Below are 21,233 nucleotides of genomic sequence, written 5' to 3'. Positions count from 1 at the left end.
ATTTAGGTACCATCACATCAATCACACAGCAATCCGTCTCGCTACAAAAATCACATCAGACTCATACTGGATCAGAGGTAACTATATACTATGTTCCATGTGAGCCCTGCGGATCAATGGTGCATTACTACATTTACCTTGGGGAACGACTAAAATGGCTTCTTAATCTTACTGTTGCGTTGGCTACATGTGTGAAGCTCAGCTCCTCCTGCGCGCACACTTCAGGGCAGAGAGCAGCAACAACTAGCTAGCTGTTACCTATCAATGCCGGCCGGCTGGGTCCTTCCTCAAAAACAAAGGAAATGACAGCCCATAAACTCAAATAGAGTGATGAACCTCAAAATCCGAAGTAATTTGGGACACATGCACTTGAATGATTCAACACGACGAAATGAATGAACACGATATCTAGCTTAGCATAAATATATGATGGAACCAGAGGTTCTTCGAATTACAAAATAGTACTAGTAGTCGACGTATTCAGCAGGATGCTGAATATATAACTTTCTCCTAAAAGGACATTGATCTCGATCATAATCTAAGCCGAGAAGCTGATCTGGACGGGGAAAGACACGGCGGACGAGTCGCCGTTCTCGACGATGACGGTGCTGACGCCGGACGGCACCACGGTGTATGCCGTCTTCTCGACGATGCCGAACGCCTTGCACACGTTGAGCGTGAACACCACGGTCTCCGCGGCGCCGGCCTTCACGGCCACCCTCCGGAACGCCGCCACCTGCTTGATCGGCGCGCCGGCGAGCTCGGCCGGCGGCGCCGTGTACACCAGCACGGCGTTGGCGCCGTCCGCCTTGCCGGCGTTGACCACGCTGACGTTGAAGGAGACGGTCTCGGCGCAGGCGTGGCTGGCCACGTCGACCGCCGGGCAGTCCGGGCCCACGCTGCCGGTCTTGTAGCTGAGCTGCCTGCAGTGCCGGCGGCCGGGGGCGAGTGTGACCGCGGTTTCCTTGTTGAGCAGCTCGTACCGGAACTTGGTGTAGCTGAGGCCGTAGCCGAACGGGTAGAGCACGTCCGGCCCGTCGTAGAACTTGTACGTCCTCCCCGGGTAGCCGTGCTCCGGCCGCGGCCGCAGCGCCATGGACGTCATGGGGAGCTGGTGGATGTACTTGTTCTTGAACCATGTCAATGGCAGCCGTCCTCCTGCTCCACCCAATTACATGTCAATCGATGAAGCACATGGCACGACAAAATAATAAAACAAAATGCAGATGTACGTACCTGGATTGTATCTTCCGAAGATGACATCGGCAATGGCGTGGCCGCCTTCGCCGCCGGGGTAGCCAGCCCAGAGGATGGCGCCGATCTTGGGGTGGCTCTGAGCGAAGGAGACGTCGATGCCGCCGCCGGAGAGGATGACGAGGACGATCGGCGACGGCGAGGCCGCCGCGACACGGAGGATCTCCTCCGTCTGGTTCTTGGGCAGCAGCAGGTCCTCCCTGTCGTTGCCTTCCCTCTCGATGTGCATGTTTATGCCACCCATGTAGATGGTGACGTCGCCGCCTTGCTGCGAGATGTTCACGTCCTTGCTTATGCCTTCCCGCGGCGTGATGTACCGGCACGGCGGCCCTGCATCAACAAAAACATGCAAAATTGTCGGTCAGACTTGAGAGTGTAAGCCAAGAACTGATGGACAGGATAGAACACGACACGTACCTGTGTAGTCGCCGTCCATGACCTTCTCGGGCGCCTCGGCATGCGGGCCGCGGACGGCGACGGAGGCGAGCTTGCTAGCGTCGAGTGGGAGCAGGCCGTCGAGGTTCTTGAGCAACACCATGCTCTGACGCGCCCCATCGAGCGCAAGGCTCCTGTGTGCTTCGCTGCAGATGTCCTTCTCGTCGAGCGACTCGTACCGCGGCATGCCGTCGAAGTAGCCGAGCCGCATGAGCGTGGTGTAGAGGTTCACGAGAGCGTTATCAATGTCCGACTCGCGCATCTTCCCCTGTCGCACGGCGGCCATGCCGTAGGTGCTGAGGAAGTCCATGACGGGCTTCCCTTTCTGCACGATCCAGCTCTCGCCGCAGTCGAGGTCGAGCCCGGCCTTGAGCGACGCCGCGCTGGCCTCGGCGGGGGTGTAGCCGAGCCATGTGGCGTTGTCGGTCATGACGCGCACGGCGTCGCAGTCGGACACGATGTAGCCGTGGAGGCCCCAGTCTCGGCGCAGGGTGCCGGCCAGGAGGCGCGCGTCGGCGCAGGCCGGGATGCCGTTGACGCGGTTGTAGGAGCACATGACGGCGCTGGCATCCCCGTCGCGGACGCACATCTCGAAGGGCCGCTGGAAGGTCTCGACCATGTCCCGCTCCGTCACGCGGGCGTCGAACTTGAACCGGGTGTGCCCGTACCAGTCGTCCACGTCGTACGCCGCGTAGTGCTTGCAGCAGGCCGACGTCTTGAGCGGCCGGGACAGCGGGTCGCCATTGAAGCCCGCCGCCGCGTCGTCCACGTCCTGCATGCCGCGCACGAAGTTGACGGCGTAGCGGCCGACGACGAAAGGGTCCTCGCCGGGGGTCTCCAGGGCCCGGCCCCACCGCGGGTCCCGCACCACGTTGATGTTGGGGCTCCAGTACGTCAGCCCTCCTTTGCCCAGGTTGTACATGGCACGTGCCTCCGTCGAGATCGCCTGCCGTCCGGCCAACATGCAAATTAAAGCCATCAGTAATTAAGTGCATTGAAATGCAGCATATCAGGATATATAATCAATCGTGCCTGGCCGATGGAGCGCCAGAGGGACTCGTTGAAGGAGGCGGCGCTGTTGATGACGTTGGCGAAGACGGTGCCGTTGAAGACGGCGGCGCGGCCCGAGTGGAGGCGGGGCTTCTTGAGGTCGTCGAACTTGGTGGTGGGCCCGGTGCTGGACAGCCCGTGGAGGGCCTCGGACCACCACTTGTAGGGCGGGAGGCCCACGCGGGGCGCGCCGGCGGCCCAGTCGCCCAGGTTGGACACCTTCTCCTCCACCGTCATCCAGCCGATCAGGTCGCGCACCCGGTCCCCGTAGGGGAGCTTCGCGTCGCAGTACCGGTAACGGGACATGTCCAGCCCCGCCGCCGCGAACCTGGACGCGTCGCACACCTTCGTGTACGCCGCCGTCTTCGCAGACCCGCCGTCGTCGTCGTTGGAAGAAGGGAGGACGGCTCGCGCCGTGGACAGCGGGACGAGGAGGAGAATTGCGAGGACGGCCAGATGAGTTGAAGACGCCATTGGCATTGGCATCGTGGTTTTGGGAGGTGGCTAGGCTGAAGGTCGATGTGGATTACGGATGGTGCGTCGTCTGTGTATATATAGGAGTTAGCTAGCGAAGTGGATCGATCGAGCTGCGGAGGGAGGGAATTAACAGAATTTCGAAATTCGAACTGGACCGGTTTTGCATGCACGGAACGGATAGATGGATGAGGCAGATTGCTTGTTGCTGTTTGTTTTACACGCGCTGAGTTCCGCAAAAGCTCTCTTTTTGTTGTTGGATAATTTCGATCTCGCGAGCGGCTGTGGGGACAATGCTGTGTGTATATATACACTGGCACGCCAGTACGTACGAGAGGAAACACATTCTAATAAAAAGCGTTATCCAGATATAATCGTTATATACTACCTCCGATCCTAAATTGTTGTCGAAATATTACATGTATCTACACGCTTTTTAGGAATAGATACATCCGTATTTGAGCAAATTTAAGTTAAGGATTTAGGATTAGAGGGAGTAGAAAACTGCACATATCACCGCAAACACATCTTCGATCCAATCTCATCAACTTCTCTCACCGGTGGCCCATATATATGATCTGGTGTGCCTGCGAATGAGGGCGTGTTCGGCAACTCTCTGGATCCCAGTTTCCTGTAAATCCACCATGAAGCAGCCCCGAACACGAAAAATCCAAGAAGCTAGATCCAAGAAGTTAGACCAATTCCCTTCACAAAATGCGGAGCATCTCTTTTGGAGATCCCCGGAACTGCAAAACGCGGAGCAGTCCGAAATTACACTGGATGTGCCACCGCCAAGTGAAAACACTTCGCGTGCCCCAATTTTTCTCTCCCCGACCTTCTATTTCCCCATCCCCAGTCCCCCCTACTCCCAATTGCAGGATGCAGCAGCCCTAGCCACCTCGCCACCCCGCCTCCGTCCCCATCTCCGTCCCCGTCTCCATCCCCATCTCCTCCAGTAGCCTCCCCCGCCTCCGTCCCCGTCTCTGTCCGACGCGGCCTGCACCGGAGCAGCAGCCGGGCCGAAGGACCCCCACACCGACGAGGCCATAGCAGCAGCCGGGAGTCCTTCTCCTCCTCCTCCTCCCCCTCCCCGTTCTCCTCCGCCCCTGCCAAGACCCGGCCTCCTCCGCCACTGCCTCGACCAGGCCGCGTCCGCCCCTGCCTCGACCCGGCCTCCTCCGCCACTGCCTCGACCCGGCTGCGTCCGCCCCTGCCTCGACCCGGCCTCCTCCGCTCCTGCCTCTGTAGTTCAAGGTAAGGTATGTTGCTCCGGTCTACAGTTCATTTGCTTTGTAATACTTGCAGTGTCTAGTTGCTCTTTGTTTTGCCATGTGAAAATTGCACTGTGAAGTTTGTTGTGAAATGATAGTGTGTATTTGCTTTAGAACAGCAGTAGAATTGCTATGCCAATTTTCATTTTAATGTTGTTGTGATGTCAGTACAAATTTTGGTTGAAATTATGGTACATAAGTGACACCGATTTTGTAGAATTGTGTTCAAAATGGCCGCCGAATGGACTGAGGATAACACTAGGATTATCACCGAGTTGTTTGTCGAGCAAGTGCGGTTGGGAAATAGGCCAAACACTCACTTGACCCCCGCTGCATATGAGGAGGTTGCTCGTAAATTCAAAATGCTGACCAGTAACGAGTACAAGCAGTCTCAACTGAAAAACAAATGGGACAAACTGAAAGGTGAGTACGGCATATTCAAGAGACTGAAAATGCAGACCGGAGGGGGATGGAACTTAGAGAAAAACACTGTGACACAAGATGCTGAGTGGTGGAAGAAGGCCAAAAAGGTGAGAGAAGATGCATTTGTTTTGCAAATTATAATTAATATACGGGCTAATTATTGATGGGTGTTATTTCTAATGTACACCAGGACATTCCTGGTTGCGGCAAGTTCAAGAAGCAGGGGCTTCGCAATGAAGAGAACCTCAAGATCATGTTTGAAGACATCACTAGTGATGGTACAGATCATTGGAATCCTACTTCGGGCGTACCACCTCCTTCCAGTGAAGCATTGGCAGATGCTATGAATGTTGATGACATCCAAGATCTTGATAATGAAGATACCGAAATGCAACCAAGTCCAGGTAATGCCGGAGCTAGTACCTCAGTCAAGAGGCTTGGAAAGTTTGTTCATGAAGGGAGCAGGAAACCCAAGACTGCAATGGTGATGCAGGAGCAGATTACAAGGATTGCTGATGTTGCTGTGCAATCCCAATCCTCTTTTGAGTCTTTCATACGAGCTGATGATGCTAGCTCCGTGAAGATTGTCATGGATGCTGTCATAGAATGTGGCGCTAATGAAGGTAGTGATGAGCACTACATAGCCACCGAGTTGTTCGCCAAGAAAGACCTAAGGGAGATTTTTATGCACATGAGTGTTGGGTCTCATTTGGCTTGGCTCTGCAGGAAGTATGACCACAAGTATCCAAAGTAGATGGTTCGATTTTACTTATGTGTAATGGTTGCTTATGTAGCATGCTATCGAGACTATTTGTGCACTTTGTTGAACCATTGTTTGGAATCTGGCTTGTAATGCTATTTGGATGATATTTATCTTTATCTATGGATTGTAATGTCTCTTTGGATATTGTTCACGGCTGATGATGCTAACTATTTATATTTGGAGATACTCACCTTGTATGATGCTAACTATATATATTTATATTTATCTATTGTATGTACAACAACTATCTGGAGATTACTCACCTTGTATGATGCTAACTACATGTGACTTGTTCATTTTGTATGTGCAGATGTCATCTGACAGTGACAATGAAGATGCTAATGCTTATGAAATTAAGAAACAGGCTGTTAGGCTATTTTCCATCATGCGAGGCAAATGTCTATCATGTCAGCTAATGCAGCAAGCATAACTAGGAAATATTGTGCAAGCTGGTTGTTGAAGGCTGAACCTAGGACATCTATTTTGAGTGGGTTTGGATGGCTCCAAGAGACTATTGACACACCAGGAGAGACGTACACAATGCTGAGAATGAGTGCAAGGGTATTCTTTGATCTTCATGACTTGTTGGTTGAACGGTATGGCCTCACACATTCCCCCTATGTTAGCAGCTATGAGTCTCTTGCTATGTTCTTGTGGACCTTGGGTGGTTTTGAATCAAATAGAAGAACACAAAACCGTTTCAAACATTCACCAGATACTATCCACCGCAAATTTCATGAGGTATTACATTGTGTGGTCAGCATGTCAGCTCATTACATAAAGCCAAAGGATCCAAATTTTCGCAATGTGCATCATAGGATTAGAAATGATAGAAGGGCCTACTCACATCTAAAAAATTGCATTGGTGCAATAGATGGGACTCATATTAGGGCAGTGATACTTGTGGACCAGCAAGTGAGATATATTGGAAGAACAGACGCAATTACTCAGAATGTGATGGCAGTATGTGACTTTGATATGCATTTCACTTATGCTTCAATTGGACAGCCTGGTGCTATGCACGACACAAGTGTGCTATATCATGCAATTGACAAGGACAGGGTCAAGTTTCCGCATCCTCCAAAGGGTTAGCATTTCTACTTATTGTTAATAAGTAGTAATCTTATCGTAGGCATGCCCTTATGACTAAACTGAAATATTCTTGATTGTCTTTATGTAGGGAAGTACTACCTAGTAGATGCAAGCTATCCTAACAGATTGGGCTATCTTGCACCATACAAAGGAGAAAGGTACCATGTTCCTGACTTCCATATAGAGGTGTAGCTCCAAATACTCCTAAGGAGAAATTCAATAGGATCCACTCGTCCAAGCGCAATTGCATTGAGAGAGCCTTTGGAGTATTGAAGAACAAATGGCAAATTCTTCTCAAGATGCCGAAGTACTCCGTTGATACCCAAAAGATGATTGTTGCTGCGAGTATGACATTGCACAATTATGTTCGTTCCCATGATAGACAAGATATCCATTTTCAGCGTTGCGACAGGGATCCATATTATATTGCAGAAATTCCAGAACGATATAAGAGGTATGCTGTTCCTCCAGGTGCTTCAGATTCATCAACTCCGGAGGCAAACGGTGATGACATGGATGTGATCAGGGATCAGCTTGCTACCGCCATTGCTGTTGGTTGGTGATGCCCACTTCGGTGTGACTGATGTTTTTTGTCGTTTGAAACATGCTAGTGAACTGTGGTGCTTTTGTCATTTGGAACATGCGAGTACAGGTGCGAAGAACTGAACCATCAGGAGCTTCTCTTTGTTAGATAAAGAATATATGTATATGTTAATGAGTTCTCCTTTCTCTGACTTCTCTTTGTTAGATACTGTAATCAGGAACTTGCTTACTGTACTACTAGCGTAGTAGCGAGCCATATGAAAGTTGATGTTATGTTGATCAGGAGCTTGCTTACTGTAATCAGGAGCTTGCTTGTTGTCACGGATGGTCATCTTGCCCAGATCTAGCACCGGTATATGTTATGTATATGTTATGTTGATGAGGAGCTTCTCTTTGTTGGTCTAGCACCAGTTCTTTATGTTTTGAACGGCAGGTTTTGAATAGCGGAGTTGCTTTGTTTACACAAGTATCTGATCGATCGATTGAATAGCTGATCGATCGATTGAAACACCTGACTGGCCTAATGGGCTCAATTTCTCTCCCAATCTGGCCGGCCTGCAATGTTCCACCTTCATCCAGTGAGCAGGCCAAATAGAGTTAGCTGGGTTGTGGGCTTCCAGCCCAGTTGAAACGAGAAGCTGTCCCGAACACCTCTCGCTCTCGATCGGAAGCAGGAGTACGAGATAGAAGCGGGATCGATGGATTTCTGAGAAGCGGGGGCGTTCCCGAACACGCCCTGAATACAAAAACGAGGGTCGTCTGATAATGTTGCAAAACGTTACGACAGATCAATCTCGACCTGAAATTATCTTGCCAACAGAAGCTGACACTTGTACTTTTAACAAATAGAAATCTTAATTAATAAAGTTTTTCCTCTACTGGGGCAAACCTATTTAAGATTGCAAAAAGAGAGCAGTGGCGGAGCTACAGTAATGCCTAGGTATGCAATGCATACACAGGATTTTTGCCCAAAACAACTTCGGTACCATGAGTCGCCATGCGTAGCAACTGCTCCTGATAGAGGCCCCGTCCCCAAGGAATGCAAACAAACATGTTGCCATCGCTAAAGGCTGAGACGCTAGATCAGCCGTCCCTGGCCGACAAGTCACGGAGATCAATCGACGAACACGCCAGCTGAGCATGATGTCGTCTCCACCATCTAGCAGCAAATGGAGGAGGATCCCCTGACGTACGGCGCTGTGCCTGACACATGGGGCCGGGCCCAACTGCCAGCCACCCCCCATGGCAATAGCCGTATGTCAGGGGAGCTACGTCCTCATCAAATAATCCGGCGCTCAACCTCCCGCACCGTGGCAATAGCCAATAGCACCGCTGACGCCGCCATAGCCAGGATCAGGAACACCTATCGCCTTTCTCAACTTGGCCTTGGACGAGCTGCACCGCTAGCGACGGACACTAGCGCCTCAAGCCCTGCGCCGTCACCGACAATCTCCCATCGGCTGTCTGGGTCTGACGAACACCGTCGGGCGGCTGCCACAAAGCCCACGGTCTGTGCAATCCACTCGCAGACCTGGCACACCTCCCACCTCACAACGGCCGCGAGCATCTTCTGCCGCATCGCGAGCAGTCTTTTGCGATCCTTTTTTTTATCTATTGTTCTGTGTGGCTAACCAATTTATGTCTTCTTTTGTGTGTACTTTTTCACAAACAAATTGTAAAATAAATTTAACACGACAATTCAGTAACCGCAGACGAGGAGGCGGCACAGGCGAGGTGCCTCGTCAAGGGTAGGGGGGGAGGGAAATCGGGGCTAGGAGGAGGAAGAGGAGGAACTCGTCCACGGAGGACGTTTCGGGCGAACCAGCGCTGAAACAATTTCTCGGATAGATTCATGTTAAAAGTGTTTTTCTTTCTCTTTCTGAAAAGGGTTGTTTTCATGTCTTTGGAACGAAACGATGCACAAAGCTATTTTATTACGAAGTTAAAGGAACCAAGTAACACGGTTGACGGGGCTGTCAAAAAATGTAACGCTGTTCTAGGAAAGGGTAATTTGGACTTTTCACGTTTTAGTAAAAAAATAAGTATTAGAGTCCTCTGTCTCCATCATATATCTTTCCCGATCAGGTTGCCGGGGCCGCCGCACTCCTCCCAGCAGGCGCCGCCGTCCGCCCACCTCCCAGCCCGCGCCTGACGCCCACCTTCGATCCCGCGCCTCCACCTTCATCCTCGTCTAGACCGAGGCACCGAGCCGCTGCTGTCCTCCCCATCGGCGACCGCGCCACCGCCGTCCTCCTAGCTCCCTAGCATCCGCGCCGGCGTCCCCTCCCACATGTCCAATTCCAACCCAGTCCAAGCCCTCGCGGACGCTGCCATTTCACCCTGCGTGCGCATGCTGCTGCGTGGCTGGCCTCCTATCGTACCGCGGCGCGCTCGCTTCAGTAGCGCCTCCGCGTGGCCGGGCGTGGGGCGCCTGCGCGCGCGTCCCGCATGATGTGCCGCAGGTTCTGCTACACCAGCTACCGCACGGCTCGCTTCTCGTTGCTAACCAGGAGGCAACGGGGCTATGGCGGCATGGGATACCAGGGCAGTGGGCAGGGGAGGCAACGCCGGGGATGGCCACCTTCTGCTCTGGCAGTCTGGACGTGGAGAAGCAGCTGCGGTGACGAGAGAGATGGGAGGCGCGGTCTCGGTGGCGGAAGAGCTGAGAGGTGAGACCTGGATCGAGGGAGAAATTGAGGGTGGAGGAGGGGATCAGGGTATGGAGAAATCGATCGAGTGAAAAACTGCGGACCGGTCTTCTCGAAATTAATTGTGATTTTCTTTAATGTTAGATTACTAATTTGCTCCTGTTTTCTGATACTCCTCTCATTCTCGGGAGGTTACTCCACACAGACACATCGGAGTATCAGGGAGTAACGGTAAATCTGGACCGTTGGATTTACAAAATGGATGGCCTATATTTTTCCTGGGGTACCGTAGAACAGCTCTAACACAAAGTGGATAAAAAATAAGCTGGATAAACAAAAAGAAAAGTAGGTGGACATCATGGTCAGCTTGAGTACAATTGGACAAAATCCCTCACGCCATATATTATTCTGTGGAAGAACTGATACAGTAGGTCGTCGACTCGTCACGTACTGACACTCGGAATCAAACAGGTAGGCGCGCACTCTCGGACCTCCAAACCATCACTAGCGCGATTGTTAACGAAGAAAACAAGCCTGCGCGCAGAGACACCAAATTAAGTCTACTAGCTAGCCAATCACAGCACCGTGCTCTCAGCAGCCTCGACGACGGTCTGGACGACGGACCAGGGGAGGTCGTCATCGGCGCGGGCAGCGTTGGGCACGGCGCAGTCCCTGCGGATCTGGCCCTTGGCGCCGGTGAGCACCTGGATCTGGCCCATCTTCACCATGGACTTTACAAACTGCTGGAAAAACGCCGACTGGTCGACCGCGAACCTGGTGACGATGGGCTTGGTCCTGGCGTCCGTGTGCAGGTCCTGGTCGGAGGTGAAGAGCCCCTGCCGGTTCATCAGGTCGACGTAGTACTTGTTGTCGAAGGCGTCGGGCGTACGGATGTCATTCGCCGTGGTGTTGTCGGTGTTGAGCCTGGGGCAGGTGAGCTTGAGCTGCCCCGCGAACCACTTGTTCATGGTGGGGTCGTCCTCGGGGAACAGCCGCTCCTGGAACGACGTGCAGTGCGCGATGCCCAGCGTGTGCGCGCCGGAGAGGGAAACGAGGTCGTCGGCGTCGAGGCCGATCTTGGCCAGGAACCGGAGGAGCGTGGTGACGTTGGACGTCGGCGGCGGGAGCGCGTCGAAGATGGCCTGGAGCGGCGCCGGCTCGAGCCCGTCGCGGCGGCCCAAGGGGACGGCGTACCACGGCCCGCCGGCCAGGCGCACGGAGTCGCGGGCCGCGAGCGCCGCGATGTCGGCGCAGGACACCACGGGCCCGCCGCAGGCCCGCTCCAGGAGGGCCCGGACGGCGTTGATGGCGTTGAAGGCCGTGGGCCGGAGCGTGACGTTGGGCGGGGCGTCCTTCTCGCTGCTCTGGCCGGCGCGGGTCTTGTCCAGGAGCACGGACCCGTCGCACCCCTGCACGAAGCAGTCGTGGAAGTGGACCCTGAGGAGTGCCGCGGCCAGGCCGATGTCGCGGCGGATGGCGTCCTGGAGGAAGCTGGACACGATGGACTCGGCTTGCGGGCAGCTGGATTTGTAGAAGTCGAAGGATAGGCCGCTGGGTAATGGTGGCGCTGCCTCGGAGTCGGAGGACGCCAGTTGCAGCAGCACCAGCGCTGCCGCGACGAGCAGGAGGCGAGCTGCTGAGAAGGAGGAGGAAGAAGCCATGGAGCTGACGCTGTTTCCTTTCGATCGGTGATAGTTCGATGTGGATGTGATTAGTTTGCTGATGGGCATGGGGTTTTATAGGACAAGCTTCCGTGAGCTCGTCTGTGCATGCACCTCCTCCTATCGGCGTGGCGTGCATGTGATTTCTACGAGGTTGGAATATTCTACCACCGTGGTCAAAGATTGAACCAAGGAAACGTTTGGCTGGTCCACCCAGCAGAGGCATGCATACACACCTACTGGCTCATGTAGTCGTTATTCGTTTACGTTGGCTGGTCTAAAGAAACATTTTACTCTGTAGGTTTTTTGGGGGGGAAACACAGTATTTTTGCCCATGTGACATGTCTAAAGCTTCTCCCGATGGTTTGCTTTGGATTTTATAAAAAAAAACAGTATAAGATACTCCCCAGTGACGCTTGTCACTTATTTTGGGAGTATATTTTTTTTATCACATATATTGTATGTTAAGCCCATCCATGACCACTAAAACGAACATCACTGCAAGAAGTCAATGAATCTGCAGGGGAATACATATAGCCTGATGAAAGTTGTAGCCATGTAATTCCAGTGAAAACCATTGTAAAAAATTCTTGGAAAAATTATATGTTAAAGAAATTATATACAATATTGTAAAATTTAAAGTCCACACTAAATTGCGGTTGGCGGCAATGAAAAAAGAAATTTAGCATGAACAATGGTTTTTCACTGGTTTGACACTATTCATTTGCATTATTTTTTTAATTTCTCTCAAGTGCAACTGAGTTTCGACTTGAAATTTCGCAGGTGTATACAACATCACATATATTGTATTTTTGTAAAGAAAATACAATATATGCATCAAAAATGTAGTTTTCGCATGATATTTTACCTATATAATTAGTCTATCGTTGTTAAAAGTTGAGTCTAAAGTTATGTAGCGTCTTATATTAAGCGAATACTAGTCTTCTTTAATTCTGCTCCCACTTGATCGTCTATCTCGAGACCCTCTCCCACTATTTGGAAAACAAATGGATCAGGACGCATGCATGCATGCATGGCCGACATGATGCATATCGTAGCATGGGGGCGGCTTTAATTTACACATGATTGCAAAAGAGGAGGCTGGCGGCTAAGAAAGCAAGCAGCACCCCGCGAGTGGCTGCTTCATTCTATCGTTCTTAATTTGGGTACTGCTGCTGTCCTACCAGGTTCATGCACTGAACAAATGAACAGAAACAAATATCTGATGTATTGCTTGATGTTTTTTTAATTGGATTTCACTATTCTAACATACACTCGATCACTCAGGGCCCTGCCCCTACCCTCATTCCCGTTGTTAGCTTCGTCCTTTACCTCTCCCGATGCCTCTCCTCTCCGTCTTTCCTGGCCGATGGCTACGCCGAAAGTGAGGGAGAGCAAGACGGGCATGGGGTCCTTATCTTTTCTCTGTATATATATCCAGTCATATGTTTGGACCATAGCTTCATAAGAAACAGGTAGAGTTAGTAAAAACCAAGAAACAGAAATAGGGAGTAGGTAGCCTATCTCAGGATATGGCTGCTGGTGTTGAAAGTCCAAATTATCCTTTTGTCATGGGGATTTCGCGACAATACTCGATTGGATGATTTGGGAGAAATGCTGACGAGCAGGATCTGAGATTCACACGAGTTTACCCTACGCATGTTGATGTTTCGATCGTCTTGTATATGGTTTGAGTACAAATGGTGTAGTATGCGAGTGTCTATTTCCTCTGCAAGGGCGCTCTAGCCTTAAGGTCGGACATTACAATGGCCAAGTCAGCCAGCTTCGGATAACACGGCTCCTTGGATGCGAACGATAGCGCTGCAGTTTTTTTCGAAAAGGGGAAACTCTCCGGACTCTGCATGAAGCGATACACACAACCATTTTTATTGTAAAGTTATATCGAGTTATACAATTCAGCGATCGGAGATCGTCGATACAAAGATAAACTAGCGAACGATAGTGCTACAGTAACGTCTCGTTTATGGCATCATGATAATGTAGGTGTCTTGATTGAGCTCAAATGAGATGGACAACCGGACGACACAGAGGCCGTCCAACATAGTGGGATTTTAGAATGGACTTGGAACGTCTGAGCATGTTGGGCCGTATCCCTGTCATGGGCCTAACACGGAGGATCCGACCATTAGTAGCCCCACACCGCACATTGGTGCACTGCCACATAACCTGCGAAACTTGAGTGTGAGCAATTAACCTGACATGCCCGAGATGGCGTTCAAGAAATAAAATTTGATTGAGGGGCATGGTGAGGCAGTCAAACCTGCGGATTGAATTCTGGATCCCAGTTAGCAGCCCGATTGAATGGATCCCAATCACCAGCCTGAGTTAATTAGAAGCAAAGTCAACACCTCTCATTCAATACACCCCGGTTCTCTTACGAAAAACACAAGTACGGTCCAGACCACTCCGTACCCTTTCATAAAAAAGAGCATGATGGGCATTAAACAATATTTCTTTCTTTCTTTCTTTTTCGCATGGTTTCGAACAGCAATCGGTTTTTTTGATTTTTCTGGAGATTGCACCGTTGGATCTTCACGAAATTTTACGAGATAGTAGTAGACACAATTCGGCACAATCCCACCGAAGGGATCAGCGAAAAGTTTCTTGAGCCAGCGGGAAACAGGCGAACAAGTCAGATGTTCCTGCTGTCCCGCACGGACGCGAGAAATCCAAACATCACTCGGTGTAGTGGATCGCGATCAAATTTCAAATTGTAGTAGTAGAAACAGTTCCACAGAATCCCACCGAAGGGATCGGCGAAACACTTCTCGAGCCATGCGGAAACATGCAAACAAGTTGGATGTTTGTGCTGTCCCGCACGGTCGCGAGAATTTCAAACAACACTCGGTGTTCCGAAATTTCCCGGAGATTCCACCGTTGGATTGCGATGAAATTTCATATTGTAATAGTAGACAAAATTCCGCACGACCCCACCAAAGGGATCGACGAAACATTGCATGAATCAGTGAAAAACACGTGAACATTATACTATGACGCACGGCTTCAAGATATCCGAACAACTCTCGGTATTTTGGTATTAGCCGGAGATTTCACCGTTGGATCGTGATGAAAATTCACAGCATCGTAGAAGACACAATTACGAACATTCTCAAAGGAGGGATCGTCGAAACAGTTTTTGACGAAACAGATACCTTGCGAGAGAGAAAAGAGCTAGGAGAAAGTAAAGAGTAGGAATAAGAAGAAAAAAAAGGTGAAAAGACCATCCTACCCTTATGAGTTTGGGAGAGGGGTTGTATTGAATTAGGCTTCCAAAGTCAATTAGCAAGCCCGAGTGTGTGTCCTGGGTGCGCGCAGCCATGCCAAGGCCGCGGCAGCGCTGGTGGCCTGTGGCCAGTCGATGTATGCCATAGGCGGGCTCGTGCTCTACCGCGCGCCTGACTCCGGTGCTCGCTGACGCATGACTCCATGAATGCGTAGGAGGACATCATCTCGCTCTAAATGCCTCGTCCGCCACCGACGTACGCCCTAGACACGCCGGAGGATGACGACGACAGCGTTGATCGGGGACGGAACGGTGATGGCGTCCAGCACGCAGCACAGTGCATCGAGGCAGCACTACTCCGCCGTTGGGTTCAACGGACGGCAGCGAGCCCGTGGCGTACACTTCATGACCGACTCCGGTGCCGTCGTGGCCTCCGACCTGTCGCGCCACGTCTTCGCTGAGCTCTCTCCTGCACCCTTGCTTCCGGTCCGTCGTGGTGTACGTGGTTGTCCTCTCAGAGCATCATCTGGAGACGGCGATCCTGCGCGTTTGGGAGTTCGTCATCAACGCTGCCGGCAGCTGTTTGTGTGCGACGTCGGAAGCAACCGGTGGGTGGCGCATCGTGCTTTCGTTTTCTTTACATTTTATTACGCCACTCCCAATGGATAGTCCCTTAGGTGTTGTCTTTTAGCCCGCAATAAATGTTAAAAAATCATATCCCAATGCATTGTCTCTTAAGATGGTATCTAAAGTAACAGTTATTTAATAACTTTGTGAGAGAGAGTTAATGATTTTGTATTGGTTTGCATGAAGAGACTGTCACTAGCATAAGAGACGGTTTCATCATTAAGAAGGTGTCATGTCAGCAAGATGCTTAAGATGACGTGTTAAAAGATTAGCATTAGAAGTTGCCTTAGTTTGCTTTTGCCCTAAGATTCCCATGGCCGAGAGTTCTGTCGAAAGGAAGAGGAAGAAGCTCTGTGAGACCCACTCGGTCAAAGATCCCAACCACGTTAGCAATCCTCTTGTATAAAACCGTTTCAACGCTTAATGACCGGATTAATGAGTACAGGGTGTTGAATTTAGGGACTTCAATGCGAGGGTTTGATGTCGACAACCTGACAAAGTTGACAATAAACTTTATTCTCTTTTTTCTGCCCAACTACCTTTTTTTAAACGGTAGGTAAAAAAAAACCTACTTAGTAGATTTTAATAAAACATTAAAAAACTACAAATACATACAAAAATGTTAAAGCTATATGAATTTATCTATCTTCTTTTTAGAACAAGCATCTGTCTTTATTTATTCAAGAATTGAGTACAATTGATCAAAAAAACTTAAACGACAATAAAAATTTCGCTTAAACCGAATGTTACACTATGAAATCTTTGAAGTTAACTTCTCTAGCTGCGCTATTCATGTCTTGATATTTCTTCATATCTGTGATGAGGGAGCTTTAGAAAACCAAACCTGCAGAAACAGGACTAACTTTATAGGTTTGCCGAGCCGGCCACCCCAACGGGTGAGAACCTAAGATCGTTGAACGTGCCGTGGACGAGGAAACACCCTTCGCAAAACTGGTATTCAAACCATTGAATTGTCATCGAACCGATGAAGAAAAGGACCAATATCAGGATCACAAAGCTCCATGGAGTAGACCAAGAAGTCACAACAGAACGGGGATGGAGTCGAGAGACTTTAATCTATGTGACGCCGTCTCCACCGTCAGGGCGCCACCGCCAAGAACATACAAAACCTTGCAACGAAGGAATTAAAACAACCAATATCAGATACATTGATCATGTTTCCCCTGTTTTCTGATGCAAAATAGACTGTCAGCTGTCAAAATGTGGGAATCAAGTTTTAGCAGCTAAGTAGAGAAGGTTATGTGAAAAATATTTTTAATAAAATGGGTGCTTGATTACCACCTTTGATTTGCACGGTATGTTTTAGATCTGATAGTTCAAGTCCACAGTTTGCAAGTTTTTTCTTAGCAACAGTTTGCAAGTTTGCACCGAATATGGTTGCAGGAAGCTATGGGCCAGGACGAAGTACCATGACAGGCCTACGTAGCATAAAACAAGTGTTGTTCCTGAAATAGGAGTTGTTGGTGGGCTTGGCTTGTTAAACCTCGAAGCCTTTGGTCGCGCCCTTCGCCTCCGATGGCTCTGGCTCGAATGGCGTGCTCCAGAGCGGCCTTGGGTGGGCATGCAAACGCCTTGCGATGCCACGGACCATGACCTCTTCGCTGCGGTTACTTGTGTCTCCATCGGTGATGGCAAGATGGCTAAGTTCTGGCACTCCAATTGGCTTGGCGGACGCCCCCTCCGTCTGTCCTTTCCCCTGTTGTTTGTGCACGCACGACGCAAAGGGCGGACCGTCTCAGAGGCTCTCAATGGCTCCAAATGGGTGGATGACCTGCGCCATGACCTCTCCACCCAGCTCCTTCTCGAGTTCGTCCAGGCATGGTCTATGCTCTAGCACGCCGACATCCTCCTCCTCCCTGGCGTGCCCGACACCATCCGCTGGACTATCACCGCCGATGGATGCTACTCCACCCGCTCTGCCTACAGACTGCACTTCGAGGGCCACGTCCGCTCGAACCACGAGCACAACATCTGGCGTGTTTGGGCACCCCCGAAACTCAAATTTTTTGCTTGCCTTCTCCTCCACGATCGCCTTTGGTGCGCCAACCGTCTCCAGCGCAGGGGCTGGCCCAACGACTACTTTTGCGCCTTTTGTCGCCGCAACTTAGAAACCTCGCATAACTTGTTCGTCGAGTGTCCCGGTGCCCGTTAGATCTGGTGCGAGGTGGCTCTCTGGCCCAACTGTTCCAGCATCACCACCGCTATTTGCCATGCTTCGGCTTCCATTGACTCCTTCCACGAGAGGATGATCTCGGCCACTCAGAGCAAGCACCGCCAAGGGATCAAATCCATGTTCATCCTCATCTATTGGGCCATATGGCGCGAGCGCAACTCCAGGGTGTTCAACGACAAGGAAATTTCGTTTCGCAAGATTTGTTTTTTCATTAAGGATGAGGCCCGCGAGTGCGCTTTTGCGGGCGCCAAAACTCTTAGGAAGTTACTTTGGGAACCACCTTGATTTTCTTAGGTTTTCCACGTTTCGGATTTTCTTTCCTTTTTTCTTAGGCAGCCTTGTAATTATTCTCTCTGCTAATATATCGAAAGCCAACGTTTGCTGGACCTTTCAAAAAAATAGGAGTTGTTCGGGTACCGTATTACAAATTCAGTCCATGATAATTAACGAACCTGTGTACTTGGCCCCTTTTGGTTCGGTGTGATGCTGGGCCATACGGCCGTTTAGGCAACGGTCATCGGATTAGTTTGCACTAAAGGGAAAAAAAAAACTAAAGGGCTCACAGTACAAAATCTTGAGCCATTGTGCCATTACAGCAACGGTCACCTTCTCTTTCCTATAAATAATCCTCTCCAAGTCTCAGTCCAATCCTCAATCTCTAATTTAGGCCGTTCAATTTCTTATCTAACTTCCAGAATTTAACTAACAAAACTCTACACCTCACAAAATAGTAATTCTTCAAAATGAATTGGCAAACTCAATTTGAATTTAACTCAGGTGATTACCAAGTGCTAATGTTTGCATTGCTTTGTGTAACCCAATCAATAGAATTTATTCTTACTAGATGGCCAAAACCCCTCTCCCATTTCTAGTTATTTGTTACGTCAAATCTCAGATTAGACGTAAGCACTCTAATTTGTTACAAATCATCCTATCCCTCTGGTTTATCCTTATAAAATCTCATATAAAATAGAAGGTAGAAGAAAGACGAACGGGATATAATGAAATTCTTGATTCGATCTTACGACCTAATTTATATGAAAAAGGAACGTGGTCTCATTCAAGTTCAAAGCGCTTCATAATCTTCAACCAGTTCTGTGCTTCAAGGGATGGATGTAAAGCCAAGCAAATTGCTTCCCCGCCGAGAACTGAAGATTGTGTGGGTTGTAAGAGATGCGAATCCGCCTATCCGACAGATTTTTTAAGCGTCCGTGTTTATTTAGGGCCTGAAACAACCCGTAGCATGGCTCTATCTTATTGATACGTTACAAAAAAACTCCACTTGAATCGTCTGATTCCTCTTTACCGAAGAAGCCTGTGCTCGAAATAATCGAGCACGGGCTTTTAAAAAATGTTAAGAAACCCCAAAGTACATTAAAATTGTAGAGTATTCAACAAATCCACAAAATTATACCTTAACACTTGATTTTAAAATTTATATGATATTGATACAATAATCAATCTCCTATGATTTCAATAGAAAATTTGAAGTCTCTTCAAGATTTGCATGCCCAAAAATCATCACAATAGTTAGCATCCTACACCCATGAGTTGGACATGCACAGAAGAAAAGCTTTTATTTGCAATCAGATTCATGTAAGAATCCTCAGGACCAAATCAAGATCTTTCCAGATTCAAAAGTTTTAATTCGTGAGACTCAAATGACACAAGTTTGAACAGATAACCACAAAAGTACTAGCATGACTAACTGTACTACTCCCTCCGTTCCCAATTAATTGGCGCCGGTCATTTTGCAAAAAAATCTCTATTAATTTACGAAATCAAGCCCCTTGAATTGAACGTGGACTGCGCGTTGATTTCGAAAAACTACAGGATTTTTTTTGCAAAACTTCTGGTAGAACGTGGACTGCAAGTCGATTTCGGGAAATAGCAAGGGTTTTTTGTGAAATTTCCGGCGCCAATTAATCAGTAACGATCACAAGAAGACGAAATTCAAAATTTCACCAACTTCCAGATCGAGAACAAATAAACAAGCTGCAAAGTTTATTCTAAAAAAATAGAGTGAACTTGTGGAAATTATACTAGGTTTAAGCATTCCAACAAGTAAACAACGGGAAATACAAAAATCACGCGCCTTTACCATTTCAAACGAATGAGAAAGAACAAGACCAAGAAAAGAACAAGACTGTGGGGTCCGTGGGGAGTGATGGTCGCTTCAAGCTTCCGTGGCTGCGTCATGTGATACGTGCTGTACACGGGTAGTGTTTGCCGGCTTAATTGGCAGTTCGATCACTGAAGTGCACAAGCAAAACGCACGGCCTCTCTTTCCGCAAAAGAAAAGAGAAAAAACGCACGGCCTTTCTCTTGCATAATGATCGGCACAAGAGATTCTCTAAGCTGTTAAGTGTTAACTGAACCCACTTAAATAAACAAATGTACTGTCAATCAAAAAAGGGGAGAAAGGCGGAAGATGGGAGAGGAGGGTCCGGGGCCAGCGATCTGGAGGGGAGAAGATGCGAGGGCAAATCACCGATCTCCACCGCGGATTCTCTCGGCGGCGGACGAATCCCCTCGTTCCTGGCTGGAGGATCGGGATCACTTCCGGCGGAAGATCCGCGAGGCGATTAACCAGGAGAGGATTCCAGATCTATGCGATCTGGCCGACGATACGGAGCTGGCGAGCCTGAAGAGACGCCTCTGGGATCTGATCCTGGCCGGCATCTCTGCCAAGAATCATGCGGCAAAGGTACTCTCCCCTGCTCCTAGGGATGTTATTGAGAGGGTTATTCCGGTAGATCCGGGGTTCGACTCGGCTGTCACCGAGCAAGGTGATGCCGCTGGAGACGCAAGCGGGGGTTTCGCTCCTCTGCTTGCACCTGCGCTCTTCCCTCCAAAGGGGCGCGATGGCCATGGTTATCGGATTGGGGCGGGTGAACTCTCACCGGCCCTCAGTAAACGTCGTTCGCTGGCATGTTTTACGGCTGTGCCGGATTTGATGCAGGAGGGCGAAGTTTGCGGCTCAATTAAGGTGTTTTATGTTCAATTTCCTCTGATCGTGAGCTCTCTACCCTGGCTTTCACAACCCATTTGGTTTCGAGATCGCTGGGATTTCTTGGGGGATTTGCTTCTTTGGCCCCCTAATCGGGGATCGGGTTTAGACCAGCAAACTTTAGTGCCTTGTTTAGTGGCAACTTTCCTCTTCAGATGAGCAAAACTTCTAGATTCCCGAGCAAAGATCAATTCAGTGAGGATTTCTGGGGATTTCTCAATCAGTCGTATATGGATGATTTCACGGATTCTTGGGGGGACGCTGTCTGCGGATATACTTCAATTCCCGGGGCCTATTTAGTCCTGGGTCAAGTCATACACAGCATCACGTCCATACTTCTGCACATTCAGGATCCAAATTCCACCATGAGTGAAAGTCAGGGGAGCGCCTCGGGAGTGAAGCCTGACATCCGCCGGCTCCCGGGGAAGGAGTAGACACAAGAGAGACAGGGGCGCCTCGTGAGGGGGCTTGCTGGCGCCCGCTCACAGCTTGGTCAGGCGCCTGCTTCCCCACGCTGGGAACTCACTGGGCAGGAGGATGCAGT

General features: G+C 49.7%; 4 protein-coding genes across 6 annotated transcripts; 2 read left to right on the top strand and 2 right to left on the bottom strand.

Annotated features, from left to right (window-relative positions):
• Nucleotides 1-424: 424 nt before the first annotated feature.
• On the bottom strand, nt 425-3,213 carry LOC100826267 (probable beta-D-xylosidase 2). Its single transcript, XM_024455145.1, has 5 exons — nt 2,722-3,213; nt 1,672-2,635; nt 1,237-1,584; nt 956-1,158; nt 425-760 (listed from the first exon to the last, which is right to left on the bottom strand). Exons 1-5 carry the CDS (start codon nt 3,211-3,213, stop codon nt 539-541), a joined length of 2,229 nt encoding a protein of 742 aa, XP_024310913.1. The 3' UTR covers nt 425-538.
• An 865-nt stretch (nt 3,214-4,078) lies between these two features.
• LOC100825641 (L10-interacting MYB domain-containing protein) lies at nt 4,079-5,809 on the top strand. 2 transcript variants are annotated; one of them, XM_014902527.1, is made up of 3 exons: nt 4,079-4,467; nt 4,702-5,014; nt 5,098-5,809. In XM_014902527.1, exons 2-3 carry the CDS (start codon nt 4,715-4,717, stop codon nt 5,659-5,661), a joined length of 864 nt encoding a protein of 287 aa, XP_014758013.1. In that variant the 5' UTR covers nt 4,079-4,467; nt 4,702-4,714; the 3' UTR covers nt 5,662-5,809. The 2 variants fall into 2 exon arrangements, with proteins under 2 accessions (XP_014758013.1, XP_024318786.1); XM_024463018.1 differs by having other exon boundaries at nt 4,079-4,472.
• Nucleotides 5,810-5,984: 175 nt separating this feature from the next.
• On the top strand, nt 5,985-7,051 carry LOC112268853. Of its 2 annotated transcripts, XM_024455033.1 has the most exons (3): nt 5,985-6,266; nt 6,679-6,757; nt 6,851-7,051. In XM_024455033.1, exons 1-3 carry the CDS (start codon nt 6,067-6,069, stop codon nt 6,863-6,865), a joined length of 294 nt encoding a protein of 97 aa, XP_024310801.1. In that variant the 5' UTR covers nt 5,985-6,066; the 3' UTR covers nt 6,866-7,051. The 2 variants fall into 2 exon arrangements, with proteins under 2 accessions (XP_024310801.1, XP_024310800.1); XM_024455032.1 differs by having other exon boundaries at nt 5,985-6,757.
• A 3,269-nt stretch (nt 7,052-10,320) lies between these two features.
• Nucleotides 10,321-11,684, bottom strand: LOC100840057 (cationic peroxidase SPC4). Its single transcript, XM_003577914.4, has one exon. The coding sequence runs from the start codon at nt 11,681-11,683 to the stop codon at nt 10,529-10,531; it is 1,155 nt and encodes a 384-aa protein (XP_003577962.2). The 5' UTR covers nt 11,684; the 3' UTR covers nt 10,321-10,528.
• Nucleotides 11,685-21,233: the final 9,549 nt, after the last annotated feature.

This window comes from Brachypodium distachyon, chromosome 4 (assembly GCF_000005505.3).
Source record: "Brachypodium distachyon strain Bd21 chromosome 4, Brachypodium_distachyon_v3.0, whole genome shotgun sequence".
In the NCBI taxonomy this organism is placed as follows: Eukaryota; Viridiplantae; Streptophyta; class Magnoliopsida; order Poales; family Poaceae; genus Brachypodium; species Brachypodium distachyon.
The sequence above is the reverse complement of the archived record's forward strand: the minus strand, read 5'-3'. Positions and strand labels throughout refer to the sequence as shown.

Coding starts and splice junctions, on each gene's coding strand:
- LOC100826267 (XM_024455145.1), bottom strand. CDS start 3,213: ATGGCGTCTTCAACTCATCTGGCCGTCCTCGCAATTCTCCTCCTCGTC. Junction 1,585..1,671: donor CATGGACGGCGACTACACAG/GTACGTGTCGTG, acceptor TTGTTGATGCAG/GGCCGCCGTGCCGGTACATC. Junction 1,159..1,236: donor CTTCGGAAGATACAATCCAG/GTACGTACATCT, acceptor TGGGTGGAGCAG/GAGGACGGCTGCCATTGACA.
- LOC100825641 (XM_014902527.1), top strand. CDS start 4,715: ATGGCCGCCGAATGGACTGAGGATAACACTAGGATTATCACCGAGTTG. Junction 5,015..5,097: donor GGTGGAAGAAGGCCAAAAAG/GTGAGAGAAGAT, acceptor AATGTACACCAG/GACATTCCTGGTTGCGGCAA.
- LOC112268853 (XM_024455032.1), top strand. CDS start 6,067: ATGTCTATCATGTCAGCTAATGCAGCAAGCATAACTAGGAAATATTGT. Junction 6,758..6,850: donor GTTTCCGCATCCTCCAAAGG/GTTAGCATTTCT, acceptor GTCTTTATGTAG/GGAAGTACTACCTAGTAGAT.
- LOC100840057 (XM_003577914.4), bottom strand. CDS start 11,683: ATGCCCATCAGCAAACTAATCACATCCACATCGAACTATCACCGATCG.